Raw genomic sequence first — 15,000 nt, forward strand, 5'->3', positions numbered from 1 at the left:
TACAAATATATATATATATATATATATATATATATATATATATATACACTATAAATATACATATATATATATATATATATATATATATTTATACATATATATATTATGTATATATATATCATATATATATATATATATATATATATATATATATATATATACTGTATATATATTATATATACATACATAATATATATATGTATATATATACAATATATATATATATATATTACTATATGCAACCCGTCAATAATGGACGCTAATATCTAGATATGCACACACGCGCACGCCCCTCTCACCGGGGTATGACTATTCCCCCTCCCCTACCTAAGGGACATGGAAAATTGAGCGTGACCGGTCAGATAGATATATATATATATATATATATATATATATATATAAATATATATATATATATATATAAATATATATATATATGTATATATGTATATATATATATATATATATATATATATATATATATATATATATCCACATAATTGCTCCTTATAATATATGGGAGATATATTTCTTTCCGATCACGCTCATCCGTATTACAGACTTAAAACTACTCGGTCTCTCACCGTCCCTCGGATTAGGAGAAGAGGGAGTAGTCATACCCCGGTGAGAGAGGGTACCCCGAGACATATACTCGCAAACTACAATCCCCTTTTGTTATATTTAGTTAAGTGGGTGGTATGGGAAGGGTCGAATCTGAGCGTGCGTTTTTTTTTTACTAGTATTAAAGGTTTTAAAAGGCCACTCATGAATGGCAGGGGCAAGGGACAGTGACATTGCCTTATCAAGCAAGACAATGCCGTAGAGAATGACCAGATATACATATGACCAATGCCCCAAGCCCCCTCTCCACCCAAGCTAGGACCAAGGGGGGCGAGACAATGGCTGCTGATGACTCAGCAGAAAGACCTATAGGCTCCCTCAAACCACCCATCCTTAGCTCACAAGGTTGCAGCTACCAAAGAAACTAAAAAGTTCGAGCGGGACTCGAACCCCAGTCTGGCGTTCACCAATCAGGGATGTTACCAAACCGGCCACCATAACCCTTACTATAATCCTTTTATAATCCTTTAACAATTTTTTCAACTGAAGTACTTATAAGGAGGTTCTAGACCTGACTTTGGTGCAGGTATATTTTTTTTTCTTTTCTAGAAAATCCATCTTTTAAGGGGTGATTCCATCCTAAATCAATTACGCTCGTCGGATAGGTTTCGCCGTAAATAAAAAATGGAAGCCAGATGGGGCCGAAATCGCTCTCAGCCAAACAGATTCCGTAAAATTTTTAGCTGCCATAACCTATTCGGAAGCAGCTATCTCGACTGATCTTTGAGCATAACAAGGTTTACGTATTTACACCTTGAAGTCAAAACATCGAGGTAAAGGTAACTAACTTTTCAGTTACTATATTTCTACATGGAAAAGGCTCCGTAGGAATAAATAGGAAACTAGAATGAGCTCAATCGCTGATAATGTAAAAAAAAAAAAAAAGAAAAAAAAAAAGATATAAGATACAAAGAGGTTACATAACAAGTGTCTAAGATTTATCCCCTATAGTTCAAAGTGGTTAAGTCTCTCTCTCTCTCTCTCTCTCTCTCTCTCTCTCTCTCTCTCTCTCTCTCTCTCTCTCTCTCTCTCTCTCTCTCTCTCTCCATCGGTTTTTCCATCTCAAATCAAATTTATATGTTACGAAGGATCTCAAGACGCTCGAGAAAATCTGTAAATTGGTTCTTATTCCATCATACGTTAAGGGTGAATCTGAAAAATACCAGTTGAAGTAAAGAGGACGTATCCCTAGAGAAGTAAAGATATCACTCAAGGTGAACAGACGGCTCTTCAGAGAGAGCAAATATAGAGAAAGGGAGTGGATATAAGTCAAGGGGGAGAGTGGTTTTTTAGAAGAGGAAAACTATTTCGTACATGTTTCCTTATTTCTTTTCCTCACTGGGCTATTTACCCTGTTGGGGCCGTTGCGCTTCTAGTATCCTGCTTTTCCAACTAGGGTTGTAGCTTAAAAGTAATAGTAATAATCAGAAGACCGTAATTTCAATCGGAAATTCTCCATAAAAATATACCGTTCTCAGCCGTATTTCAGTAAAATACAGGCGACCGTAATTTTACCATATTTTGTTATTATATTTTACGGATTGGTGACAGTAATATCACTCATTTACATCAATACCGTTTTTAAAACGGTAAATGCCTGGCAATATTTATTCCAGAATTTCTTCCATTTTTTTTTACAGCAGATTTTTAACAGTGAGGAAAGAGATGATGATAAAATGAGTTTCATAAGAGAAAGGATGCTAATTCAAGGAGAAAGTCCTGTGTAGGAGAGAGGTCTCTTGTGGAATTGAAAATAAACCAATAGAAAACACTTTCGTCCAGAAGGTCAGAATTCATCCGATTTCTCGTAAAATAAAACAGAATATATTAAATAATGTGGCTAGTAGTCTCTCTTTATAGTTTATATATGAAGGTTTTAATGTTGTTACTGTTCTTGATTTATTTGTATTAATTGTTCACCACTTTTTTTTTTTTTTTTAGTTTATTTACTTCTTTATTTCCTTTCTTCGCTGGGTTATTTTCCCCTATTGGAGCTCTTAGACTTATAGCATCCTGCTTTTCCAACTAGTTTAGGGTTGTAGCTTAGCTAGTAATAATAATAATAATAATAATAATAATAATAATAATAATAATAATAATAATAATAATAATAATAATAATAATAACTATTACTATTATTAGTATTATTATTATTATTATTATTATTATTATTATTATTATTATTGTTGTTGTTATTTCTAGAAAGAAAAAAAAGGGGAGTGACATAAAGCTTTAAGCAAGGTATCTGTAGTCAAAGGACTTGGAGGGAGAGAAAGAGAAAGGTTGAATACAAACAGAGGTATGAATCATTGATTAGAAAAAACTATTTTATTCAGTTTTATTCATTTTTAATCAATTTCACAAAAGGGGAGGTGAAAAGCAGAAGCACTCCGAGCATGAGATGAAAATAACAACTAAGGATGGATGAAGTTAATATGAAGAAGGGAGAGAGTGATATGCACAGAATAATCCAAACCGATGAAAAAAGACTAATTCTTATAAAGATAATTTTCCAGTGAGAATCCTTTCCGAGATATTGAGCTAGAAAACTAAGTTTCAAATAATGGTCACATTTCTTCTTTTTTATTTTACGTCTGTTTCCCATCTCCAAGTATCCTCTCACCTCTCTTTCTAAACTATAAACTAAAATAGGTACTAAATGCTCGCTTAATGCTGACTGTATCATATATACTGTATATAGTGTGTGTGTATGTATGTATACACACATGTGTGTGTATATATATATATATATATATATATATATATATATATATATATATATATATATATATATATATATTGTTGAAATAGGGGAGGTTTAGATTCAGTTTCAGTGCCAATTAAAAGAAATGAAGAACTGGAAAAGAAATGCAAAATCTTATCTAACAAACCTTTTCTCAAAAAGAGTTCTTTCCAAAAATTGCTGAAATAGGAGAGGTCTAATTTTAAAGAATAATGAAAAGATTCGAAGAATTGGAAAAAAAAAAGTTAAATCGGATTATATATATATATATATATATATATATATATATATATATATAAATTATATATATATATATAAATTATAAATATATATATATATATATATATATATATATATATATATATATATATATATATATATATATATATATAAGATTTCTTTCCGAGACGCGTTTGAGGACAGTAAAGGTGCAAATTGTTGAAATAGGAGAGATCTGATTTCAGTAATAATTAAAAGAAATGAAGAACTGGAATATAAAATAAGTTAAATCTAATCTTATAAGAATTTTTCAATAAGAGCTCTTTCCAAAACACGTTTGAAACCAGAAAACGGGCAAACTGTTGAAACAGGCGAGATCTGGTTTTAAAAGTAATGAAAATAAACGAAGAACTGGAAGATAAAGAAGCAAAATCTAATCTTATAAAAGAAATTCAATAAAAGTTGTTTACGAAACACGTTTTAAGCCAGAAAAGGTGTAGATTGTTGAAATAAAAGTCTGGTTTTAATATGATTAAAATAAACGAAGAAATGTAAAATAAGAAGCTAAATTTAATCGTATAAAAATAAATTCAATAAAAATTCTTCACGAAACACGTTTGACGGCAGAAATTGTGCAAATTGTTGAAGTAGAAGTCTGGTTCCAAAAATAATCAAAAGAAACGAAGAACCGGGGGGAAAAAAAAGGAAGCGAAATCTACACTGAAAACACAACTTGATTAAATTAGGTGTCCCCCACTCCAGGTCTTCTCTCGAGACCAAGGTGAGAGTTTGCGAGCAGAAATAGATTGACAGAACGTGGCAGGGAAGTTAGGGTCAAAGACGCGTGAAAGGTTAAAGGATCAATCTTCTACTGTTTGGTATCTTACGCTGGAATGAATTGAATTTCTAGCCAAATCAGAATATATATTGAGTGTATATATCTGTATTATTAGGGAATTATGCCCTGAATTCTTTTTTTTTTATTTGAATTTCTTTAGGAAATCAAGTTTAGTCTAATTAAAACTGAAATTGCCAAGGGAGATGACACAACAAATCAGTTTCAACGGATTGGTCTTTATCGGCATAAAACTTATATATTATCTAGGTTACAATCCTAGTTGGGAAAGCAGAATGCTAAAAGCCCAATGTTAGCCTGTTCGATTTTAAAATACATTTGCTGAAAGTTTGATTGTCTGAAGTTCCACTGATTCAACAGCCTATCCCTGATATATCATATTCTTGTAAAATTTATATGAAATCCCAAGCAGACTGGAATGGGATTTTACATGATCTTTTGTGCTTGAATTGGTCACAATTATATAATAGTGTAGAACCTGTTGTCCCTTTGAATGAGAATCTAGTCAACATAATTGATAGGCGTATCCCTTCTTGTGTGCTAAGGTACCGAGTGAAGGACAAACCGTGGTTCAATGATGATTGTAGACGTGCTTTTTTGGAGAAGCAGGAGGCCTATCAATTTTGGAAGGGTAACAGATCAGATTTGACCTGGAACAACTATACTCAGCTTCGAGCTTTTGCTCAGAGAGTTTATGCCTCAACTGAAAAGGAGTACAATTTAACCATAAAAGAAACACTTTCTGGTACAACTCAGGAACATAAATGGTGGTCTACCCTTAAATCTGCACTCTTTGGTGTAGATGCAACAGTTCCTCCTTTACTTAAACCAGATGGCTCAGTCACTCACTGTCCAAAGGAAAAGGCAACCCTTTTGGCTGATGTTTTTGACAGTAAACAGAGTAATGAAAAACTTGAACTTCCTCATTCCTGTTTTCCTGAGGCTAAACTAACTAGTTTAGCTTTTCGATCTCGTGAGATTAAAGCTATGTTGATGGACCTTGATGCTTATGGAGGTGTAGACCCAAATGGTATTTTTCCTTTGTTTTTTATAAAGACAGCAGATTTCTTAGCTTCAAAGTTATCTGTTATTTTGCGCAAGTTAGCAAGAAGAGGAGCTTTTAGCACTAGTTGGAGAATTGGTAATGTTACTCCTCTATGTAAATGTGTTTGTGGTAGCTCAAGTCCCACTGATTACCGCCCAATTTCCATAACTCCCATATTATCTAAAGTTTTTGAACGTCTTCTGGTAAAACGTCTTAATAGGTTTGCTGAAGGTAATCATCTACTCCCTAGTTTGCAATTTGGTTTTCGTAAAGGCCTTGGAGCATGTGATGCCCTTCTTACAATCTCCAATGCTGTACAGAAATCCCTTGATTGTGGTCGGGAAGTTCGTATGATTGGCCTTGATTTTAGTGCTGCCTTTGACCGTGTTAATCATGAGGCCCTTGTTTTCAAACTGAAACAGTTGGGAGTGGGTGGGTCGTTTCTTAGCATTATTATTGATTTTTTAAGTAATAGATCTCAAAGAGTTGTTGTTGATGGGCACCATAGTGATTATAGGAATGTGATATCCGGTGTTCCACAGGGTAGTGTTCTTGGCCCATTACTTTTTATACTATATACACATGACATGTGGTTTGGCCTAGAAAACAAGCTTGTTGCATATGCAGATGATGCTACTCTCTTTGCATCAATTCCATCCCCTGAATGTAGATCTAGGGTTGGTGAATCCCTTAATAGAGATTTAGCTAGAATTAGTGCATGGTGCAAATTATGGGGTATGAAGTTGAATCCTAACAAAACTCAAAGTATGATTGTAAGTAGGTCAAGGACGGTGGTTCCTCAACATCCGGATCTCAGTATTGATAATGTTTCTTTAGATATGTATGACTCTTTCAAAATTTTAGGTGTGATTCTCGACAGTAAATTTACTTTTGAGAAACATATAAGGTCTGTGTCTTCTTCAATTTCACAAAAAAAAATAGGCTTATTGAGGAAGTCTTTCAAGATTTTCGGTGATCAATCTATTCTGAAGAAGTGTTTTAATGCTTTCATTCTACCTTGTTTTGAGTATTGTTCTCCTGTTCTCATCTTAATTTGTTGGACAGAAACTTACGGTCTATTAAATTTCTTATTCCTGATTTAGATATTAATCTCTGGCACCGTCGTTCAATTAGTTCATTATGCATGTTGCATAAGATTTTTCACAACTCTGACCATCCTTTACATTCAGATCTCCCTGGACAATTCTATCCTGTTCGTAATACTAGGCAGGCAGTTAATTCTAATAGCCAGGCCTTCTCCATCACGAGGCTCAATACTACGCAGTACTCTAGAAGTTTTATTCCAGCTGTGACCAAGTTGTGGAATGATCTTCCTAATCGGGTGGTTGAATCAGTAGAACTTCAAAAGTTCAAAGTTGGAGCAAATGCTTTTTTGTTGACCAGGCGGACATAGTCTTTTTATAGTTTATTTATGACATATTTGTTTTTGATGTTGTTGATAGTTTATTATATGACATGTCTGTTTTGACGTTGTTTCTTATTTTAGAATGATTTATTGTTAATTTGTTCTCTTCATTTATTTATTTCCTTATTTCCTTTCCTCACTGGGCTATTTTTCCCTGTTGGAGCCCCTGGGCTTATAGCATCTTGCTTTTCCAACTAGGGTTGTAGCTTGGATAGTAATAATAATAATAATAATAATAATTAGGAAGATCATTCTACAATCTGGTCACAGCTAGAAAAAAAAACTTCTAGAATAATATTAAGTGTTAAGCCTTGTGAAGGAGAAAGTAAGTCAATTCTTTTTAGTGAGGCAGATTTGCACCGACTCGCAGGGGTGCCCTTTTAGCTCGGAAACGTTTCCTGATCGCTGATTGGTTGGACAAGATAATTCTAACCAATCAGGTAGCAGGAAACTTTTTCCGAGCTAAAAGGCAACGCTGCGAGTCGGTGCAAATGCGCCTCATTAAAAAAATTGAGTATAGTACTGCGTATAGAATGGTACAATCTGGGAAGATCCGAATGCAAAGGATAGTCATAACTATGGGAAAATCTTGAGCAACGTACACAAAGAATCAATTGAACGACGGTGCCAGAGATTAACATCAAGTTCATGAATAAGAAATTAAATAGACCATAAGTTTTTGTCAAACAAATCAAGATGAGGGACAGAGGAGGAAAACCAGACAAGAGAACAATACTCGAAACAAAACAAAATGAAAGAATTAAAACATTTCTTTAGAATAGATTCATCACCGAAACCCTTAAAATATTTTCTCAATAAGCCAATCTTTTGTACAACTGAGGAGGCAATGGCTTCTGGTATAACGAGTAATTATTATTATTATTATTATTATTATTATTATTATTATTATTACTTGCTAAGCTACAACCCTAGTTGGAAAAGCAGGATGTTATAAGACCATGGGTTCCAACAGGGAAAAATAACCCAATGAGGAAAGGAAAAAAGGGAAAAATAAAATATTTCAAGAAGAGTAACAACATTAAAATAAATCTCTCCTATATAAACCATATAAACTTTAACAAAACAAGAGGAATGATAACGACAATAGATAATTGTTTTGATTGTAAGCTCGGCTTACGCTTTGGCAGGGGGCCTACGGCACGAGAGTGCTCTGATTAATTAATCTCTGGTTACTTCAATTATTGGTCCTCTCTCTCGCAATGATTAATCAGGAAAGGGAAGATTATGCCCTTCGATTCTGACAAGATGAATGAATGCGCCCTCGAACAGACAAGAAGCTCAAAATTAAGCATCTGAAGGAAACCAGTAGACGGTGGTTTGATTGCCCTTTTTTTCTTTTTTTCTTTTTTTTTGTGAAATTGGATCAGAAGAGGGGGGAAAGGAAAATAGATAGATAGATTGATTGATAGATAGAAAGTTCTATTTCGTAATAAGGATGGCTTCGTTGAGGCCTATAGTATTATTAAGTATAGTAGGCCATGCTGTTATCTCTGATTTGATGTAGTGCTGATCCTAACCTCTCTCTCTCTCTCTCTCTCTCTCTCTCTCTCTCTCTCTCTCTCTCTCCTCTCTCTCTCTCTCTCTCTCTCTCTCTCTCTCTCTCTCTCTATATATATATATATATATATATATATATATATATATATATATATATATATATATATATATATATATATATATAGATAAATATATATAAATATAAGTATATATATATATATATATATATATATATATATATATATATATATATATATATAATATATATATATATATATATATATATATAATATATATATATATAATATGTAAATTATGCACATACATATACAAATATATATAAATGTGTATATAAAAATAAACAAATTAATGAAATATAACAAATATATATTTGTTTATACTGATTTCAATTGAACTATTATGTCTAAGCGTCATAATGACTAAAGTGATATCAGTTGAAAATATCTGGCCAAAGGATAAGCTACGCATTCCTGATAACAGCTATCGTGAAGTGAGTAAAATTAGAGAGGCTTGAGATAAGGATTCTCTGATCTTGAAATAACCACTTCCTTCTCTAAAATAAACAGTTAAATGATTAAGAATAATAAGTCACATTTATATTATAACATTTTCTATGGATTACTTTTTTTTGGGGGGGGGAGATTTTTTTGGTTTTCGTTTTCGGCAAAACTAATGGGGTTCACATAATATAAAAAAATACTTAAAATGAATCATTTTAACTTAATGATGGATACCCTAAAAAGGGAATATAAAGGATTCATACAATTCTGAAATGGTAGAAATAATAATTTATCTAATAAAAAGTAACTAAAATAATATATTTGTATTCTGACTTATTTCATAAGCCTTAAGGATAGTCTTCATGCACAATTGTCTTGTATACTGTTTGCACGTCAACAAATATATGACCATACATCGATATTATTATTATTATTATTATTATTATTTGTTAAGCTACAACCCTAGTTGGAAAAGCAGGATGCTATAAGCCCAGGGGGTCCAACAGGGAAAATAGCCCAGTGAGGGAACGAAGCAACGAAAAATAAAATATTTCAGGAAAAGTAACATTAAAATAAACATTTCCTATATAAACAATAAAAAAATTTAACAAAACAAGAGGAAGAAAAATAAGATAGAATAGTGTGCCTGAGTGTACTCTCAAGCAAGAGAACTCTCATCCAAGATAGTGGAAGACCATGGTACAGAGGCTATGGAACTACCCAAGACTAGAGAACAATGGTTTGATTTTGGAGTGTCCTTCTCCTAGAAGAGCTGCTTACCATAGCCAAAGAGACTCTTGTACCCTTATGGACACAAGTGAATGTAAATAGCATGTACATGATTATACATATAATACATACCTCCACTAAAAAACAAATTGTTTATCACTATTTATTCAACTTTATTTCAGTAGTTCAAACTTCCAGCAAATGCTTTTCATGTTAACAGGCTGACATAGGTCTCCCTTCTTAGTTTATATATGACAGATCTATTTTAACTTTGTTACTGGACTTGAAATATTTTAAATTAATTATTATTACTTCTCGTGTATTCTATTTATTTCAATATTCCCTTTCCTCACTTGGGTATTTTTCCCCGTTGGAGCCCTTGGGATTATAGCATCCGGTTTTTCCAACTAGGGTTTTAGCTTGGCTGGTAATAATAATAATAATAATAATAATAATAATAATAATAATAATAATAATAATAATAATAATAATAATAATAATAATATTGATATATTTCCTTATTTACTCACTGGGCTATTTTTCCTTGTTGGAGCCCTTTCGCTTATAGCATCCTACTTTTGCAACTAGGGTTTTAGCTTGCCTGGTAATAATAATAATAATAATAATAATAATAATAATAATAATAATAATAATAATAATAATAATAATAATAATAATAATATTGATATATTTCCTTATTTACTCACTGGACTATTTTTTCCTGTTGGAGCCTTTGGGCTTATAGCATCCTGCTTTTGCAACTAGGGGTTTAGCTTAATAATAATAATAATAATAATAATAATAATAATAATAATAATAATAATAATAATAATGCCTCCCGAGCCGAGTTTGCGTGAGGTCTTCCTCTTCTTCCTTCGACTTTATTAGGCCCCCTTTATAGCAGGGTCGATCGCTCGAATCAACTTCCTCCATCTATTTCTATTCCTTGCATCTTATTCCCCCAGCCCCAAACCACCCATATCTTTTAAATGGAGAGAGAGAGAGAGAGAGAGAGAGAGAGAGAGAGAGAGAGAGAGAGAGAGAGACGAACGTATTCATGTGATAACTAATAATAAGGTCTATAAACGAACTGTACAGAAACTGTGATATCCTATAACATATTGGTGTGCCCGGTTCCTAAACGGAATCCTGGCTCTGAAACGGAATCCTGCCTCCAAAACGGAATCCTGGCTCTGAAACGGAATCCTGCCTCCAAAACGGAATCCTGCCTCCAAAACGGAATCCTGGCTCCGAAACGGAATCCTGCCTCCAAAACGGAATCCTGGCTCCGAAACGGAATCCTGACTCCAAAACTGAATCCTGGCTCCGAAACGGAATCCTGCTCCAAAATCGAGCCCGACCACAAAACGGAATATGTGAATAAATTTCAATTGCAGTAATAGATGTAGTATGTCTCCATGGTTATTTAACATCTTCATGTATGGAATGGTGAAAAAGAAAGGAAAGTGGATGCAGTGGTGTGTGTAATGTGTTGAAACCCAAATGTTTATAGTATTGTTGAGATATGCTCATTTAAGCCTATGTCTGAAATATTAATATTTACAAAAACTATTCAAACTTGTAGCACATGTGTTTATACTGAACAGGGTGACATAATTCTTTTTATAGTTTATATATGAAATATTTGTTTTGATGTTGTTACTGCTTTTAAAACATTCTTTTAATTGTTAATTATTTCTCATATCATTTATTTAGTTCCTTATTTCCTTTCCTCACTGGGCTATTTTTCCCTGTTGAGCCCTTGGGCTTATAGCATCTTGCTTTACTAACTAGAGTTGTAGCTTAGCTAATAATAATAATAATAATAATAATAATAATAATAATAATAAATATTTCTTCATTATTCACCAATGGTATTTTCTTTTGTTTTTCAGATAAGTTGTACGATGATCCATCTATAACCTGATGTGAAAAGTGACATAGATTTGACTACTGTTAATAAGCGTGAGCCTTCTAATTCAAATAAATATTCAATAAAAAAAAAAAAAAAAAAACATATCAGATTGCACTGAAAATATTCGTCTGTAATGAGAATGGAGTTAGAAAACTTGTCTTTTTTTATTGATAAAATGGCAAAGTGCTTATATTCAATTGGCAAAGCACTCTGACACGTAAGAATAAAGCTACTCGAAAAATGGAGCTAGTGATAATTAATAGAATGGAATGAATAAACATAAATATTAGTAAAAAGACGCACGAGTATGGCCAGTCAAATGAATGTCATGACATTCCTCGTGCTCACTGCTACATCGGCAGCTTATTTGCACAGCGAAATGAAAGGTTTCGCATTTGCGAAGGAAAATGGCGTCATGGATATAAGTGAACACCTTTGGACTGAAGAGAACAGGTCTCCTTACATATACAAACGCTCAGCTTTGTTGAAAAGACTTCAGAAAAGATCTCAAGGGGATATATTTGACGATCATAATGATGGTGATTTGGGTGATGCTGTGGCCAATTTGATGCAACCGATTATGCCTGAAAATACTTTGTTATTACACTCAAATTTTAAGGATGAAATCCATTATTCTTATGAAGACGATGCAGATGATGATATTCTACTGAACGGAAACCTTAGCGAAGACAGTGCTCGGGACAATCCATTTGGAATAGACGAAGATGATGACCCCATTAGCATTGACGGGGACTGGGGGAGAACAGATTCCCTTGATCAGTATCCATTTTTCTCTAACAACACCTACAAGAAGCTGCCACTTTACGAAACATGTGAGTCAGAGTCCAAGGGGAAGCAGAGAATAAAACAAGACGAAGACGATTACGTCATTGACATTGCCGTGATCGTACCGTGCAATGCCTCACACCAGTACTCCATGGTTAAGGTTTTGCCTGTGGTGGAGCTTGCAGTTCGCCACGTTAGGGAAACAGGGCTCAAAGGGCCCTTGGCCAATTACACCATCAAGGTCAGGTACAAGGATTCGAGAAGCTCTTCGACCGACGGGCCCCTGGCAGCCGTTGATCTCTATTTCAAAAAGGAAGCAGGTGAGTTGTGCAACAGGGTTCTTTAAAATTCTTCATTTTCCAAAAGATATTCAGCTTTCTTTTTTTTTCAGTTGCTTTTGTATCCTGTAGGCTGTAAGAAATGCTTTCTTCATGGGAATTTGATAAGCTATAAACTATATGCTTTGTCGTCTTGCATTTGTATTGATGGTTTGGTGGATTAGGATGCCTTTGATAGAAGGCATTGGAGATGAAGCATCAGGCAACCGACCCCTTGATGTAGAGATAGCAGTGGGGAAGATGATTTGGATTGATGGAAATTAACCCGTGTGGCAGAGACAAGGTGAAACCTCTCAGCTTGCACTATTAAGTAAAAGTTACAAGAGGTTGGACAGCAAAATAAAAGAGAGGAAGAGGGAGATGGAGGTAAAGTTCAATATCATCAGGTCCCTTTCTTAGTGTTGTTTGACTTTTGAAGTAGCATTATATGCCAGCCCACATTCCTGTGCACTGTAGTTCTTCGCCGACTCATGCAAGATAGACGTTTCCCTCTATAGTCACATTTTGGAAGTTATCAATATTATTTTTCTTAAAGAGGGACATACAAAAAGAAACAGAGTTTACTGCCATTTTCATCAGTAATGTAACCATTCTCAGTAAAAACAGTGAATGTATCTCATATCTCAAGCTTTTGTATTTGCAAGATACCAAAAAAATAAAATAGCCTTCTAGTTCTTCTTAGTGTAAAAATCTTCAAATAGTGTTTATAATTCCATGCTCTGCAATTTTTTTTCTTGGGATGCTACAATTTACTAAACATGGTATAAAAGAATAAATGTATTATAATAAATATGTAAAAGAAAATCCTAATTATTGTTAAAGGGAAACCAAAATGAAAGAGACTAGTCAATGGACAACGCTTGCTATATCAAGATTGGAGAGTTGTGGGAGTTGTATTATGCAGATGATTTGGTGATCACTGCTAAAAATGAGGAGGAATTACAGAGAAGGACGGTGGAGTGGCACGAAATTTTGGAAAAGAGTGGTTTGAGGGTGAACGTGGATAAGACTGAAGCCATGGTTAGCAGTAAGGAAGGTAAGGACATGAAGCCATACATGAAAGTAGAGAAGCAGTAATAAAATAGGTAAAACAATTTAGATACTCTGCTATAACTCAGGAGGGAGGATGTGAGACTGAAGTTCAGAATAAGATAAAATCAGCATGGGGAAAGTGGAGGGAGGTAGCAGGAGTGGTATGTGATAGGAAAATGCCAATCAAGGTAAAATTCAAGATCTATAGCACAGAAATAAGCCCATTGTTAATGTATGGATCAGAAACTTAAACTTTAAGACGAAAAGAAGAAGCAAAGCTTGAGAGAACATAGATGAGAATGATAAGGTGGATTATAGGTATATCACTGCTTGAATGATTGGAAAATGATGAAATAAGAAGAATGACGGGTGTTATAAAGCTTACTGAGATAATAAGTGTGTCACAACTGAGGTGGTGTGGGCATGTGTTAAGGATGTGTGGTGGGGAGGGAGGGAGGAGGGCTTGGGAGGAAGATAATGAGATGGCGAGATAAGGTGAAGGATGATAGGGAGAGAAGAGGTTTGGTGGAAGAGGATGCCCTTGACCGAAGGCATTGGAGAGGACGCATCAGGCAACCGACCCCTTAATGTAGGGATAAAGGTTATATCAAAAAAATAGCCCGGTATGATAATGAATACATGTATTGGAGAGGATGGTAGTTGGGAGAACCCTTTTCTCTTCAGTGTTAAGTAAGCAAATGTGGTTTGTGGTCACATAGTATGAAGACAAGAATTAGAACATTCTCTCTCTCTCTCTCTCTCTCTCTCTCTCTCTCTCTCTCTCTCTCTCTCACTGGTAAGATCGATAGAAGAAGGAAGAAAGGAAGGCCTAGACAAAAATATGCGTATGAATTGGTGAGGATGACTGGAGAAAAAATACCCGCATCTCGGTTGCTGCAGAAAGGCTTTAAGTTTAAAGGCCGATTATGAATGGCAGAGGCATGGGACAGGGACATTTCCTTAGCAAGCAGGACAATGCCCTAGAGACTGACAATATATCCTATGATCAGCGCCCAAGCCCCCTCCCCACCCAAGCTAGAACCAGAGAGGGCCAGGTAATGGTAGCTGATAACTCAGCAGATAGACCTACAGGCTCTCCCAAACCCCCCTTCCTTAGCTCACAAGGCTGGTAAGGTTAAAGAAACTAAATGAACTAACGAATTTGACCGGGACTCGAACCCCCGTCTGACGATCACCAAGCAGAAGCGTTACCAGTAAGGCCCCAGCAACCCTAAAGCCGAAAACAGAGAT

The 15,000-nt window shown here is 34.5% G+C and overlaps 1 protein-coding gene across 2 annotated transcripts in view; it reads left to right on the forward strand.

Annotated features, from left to right (window-relative positions):
• Positions 1-15,000, forward strand: part of LOC137629723 (atrial natriuretic peptide receptor 1-like) — a 118,122-nt gene that overhangs the window by 54,763 nt on the left and 48,359 nt on the right. For both annotated transcript variants that reach the window (XR_011041594.1, XM_068361288.1), the window contains exon 2: positions 11,574-12,699. Coding sequence is in view for 1 of the 2 variants with exons in the window: in XM_068361288.1 (XP_068217389.1) it covers positions 11,901-12,699 (799 nt within the window). In the remaining variant the exon portion in view is untranslated. The remainder of the gene's footprint in view (positions 1-11,573; positions 12,700-15,000) is intronic.

This window comes from Palaemon carinicauda, chromosome 37 (assembly GCF_036898095.1).
Source record: "Palaemon carinicauda isolate YSFRI2023 chromosome 37, ASM3689809v2, whole genome shotgun sequence".
NCBI classification, from domain to species: Eukaryota; Metazoa; Arthropoda; class Malacostraca; order Decapoda; family Palaemonidae; genus Palaemon; species Palaemon carinicauda.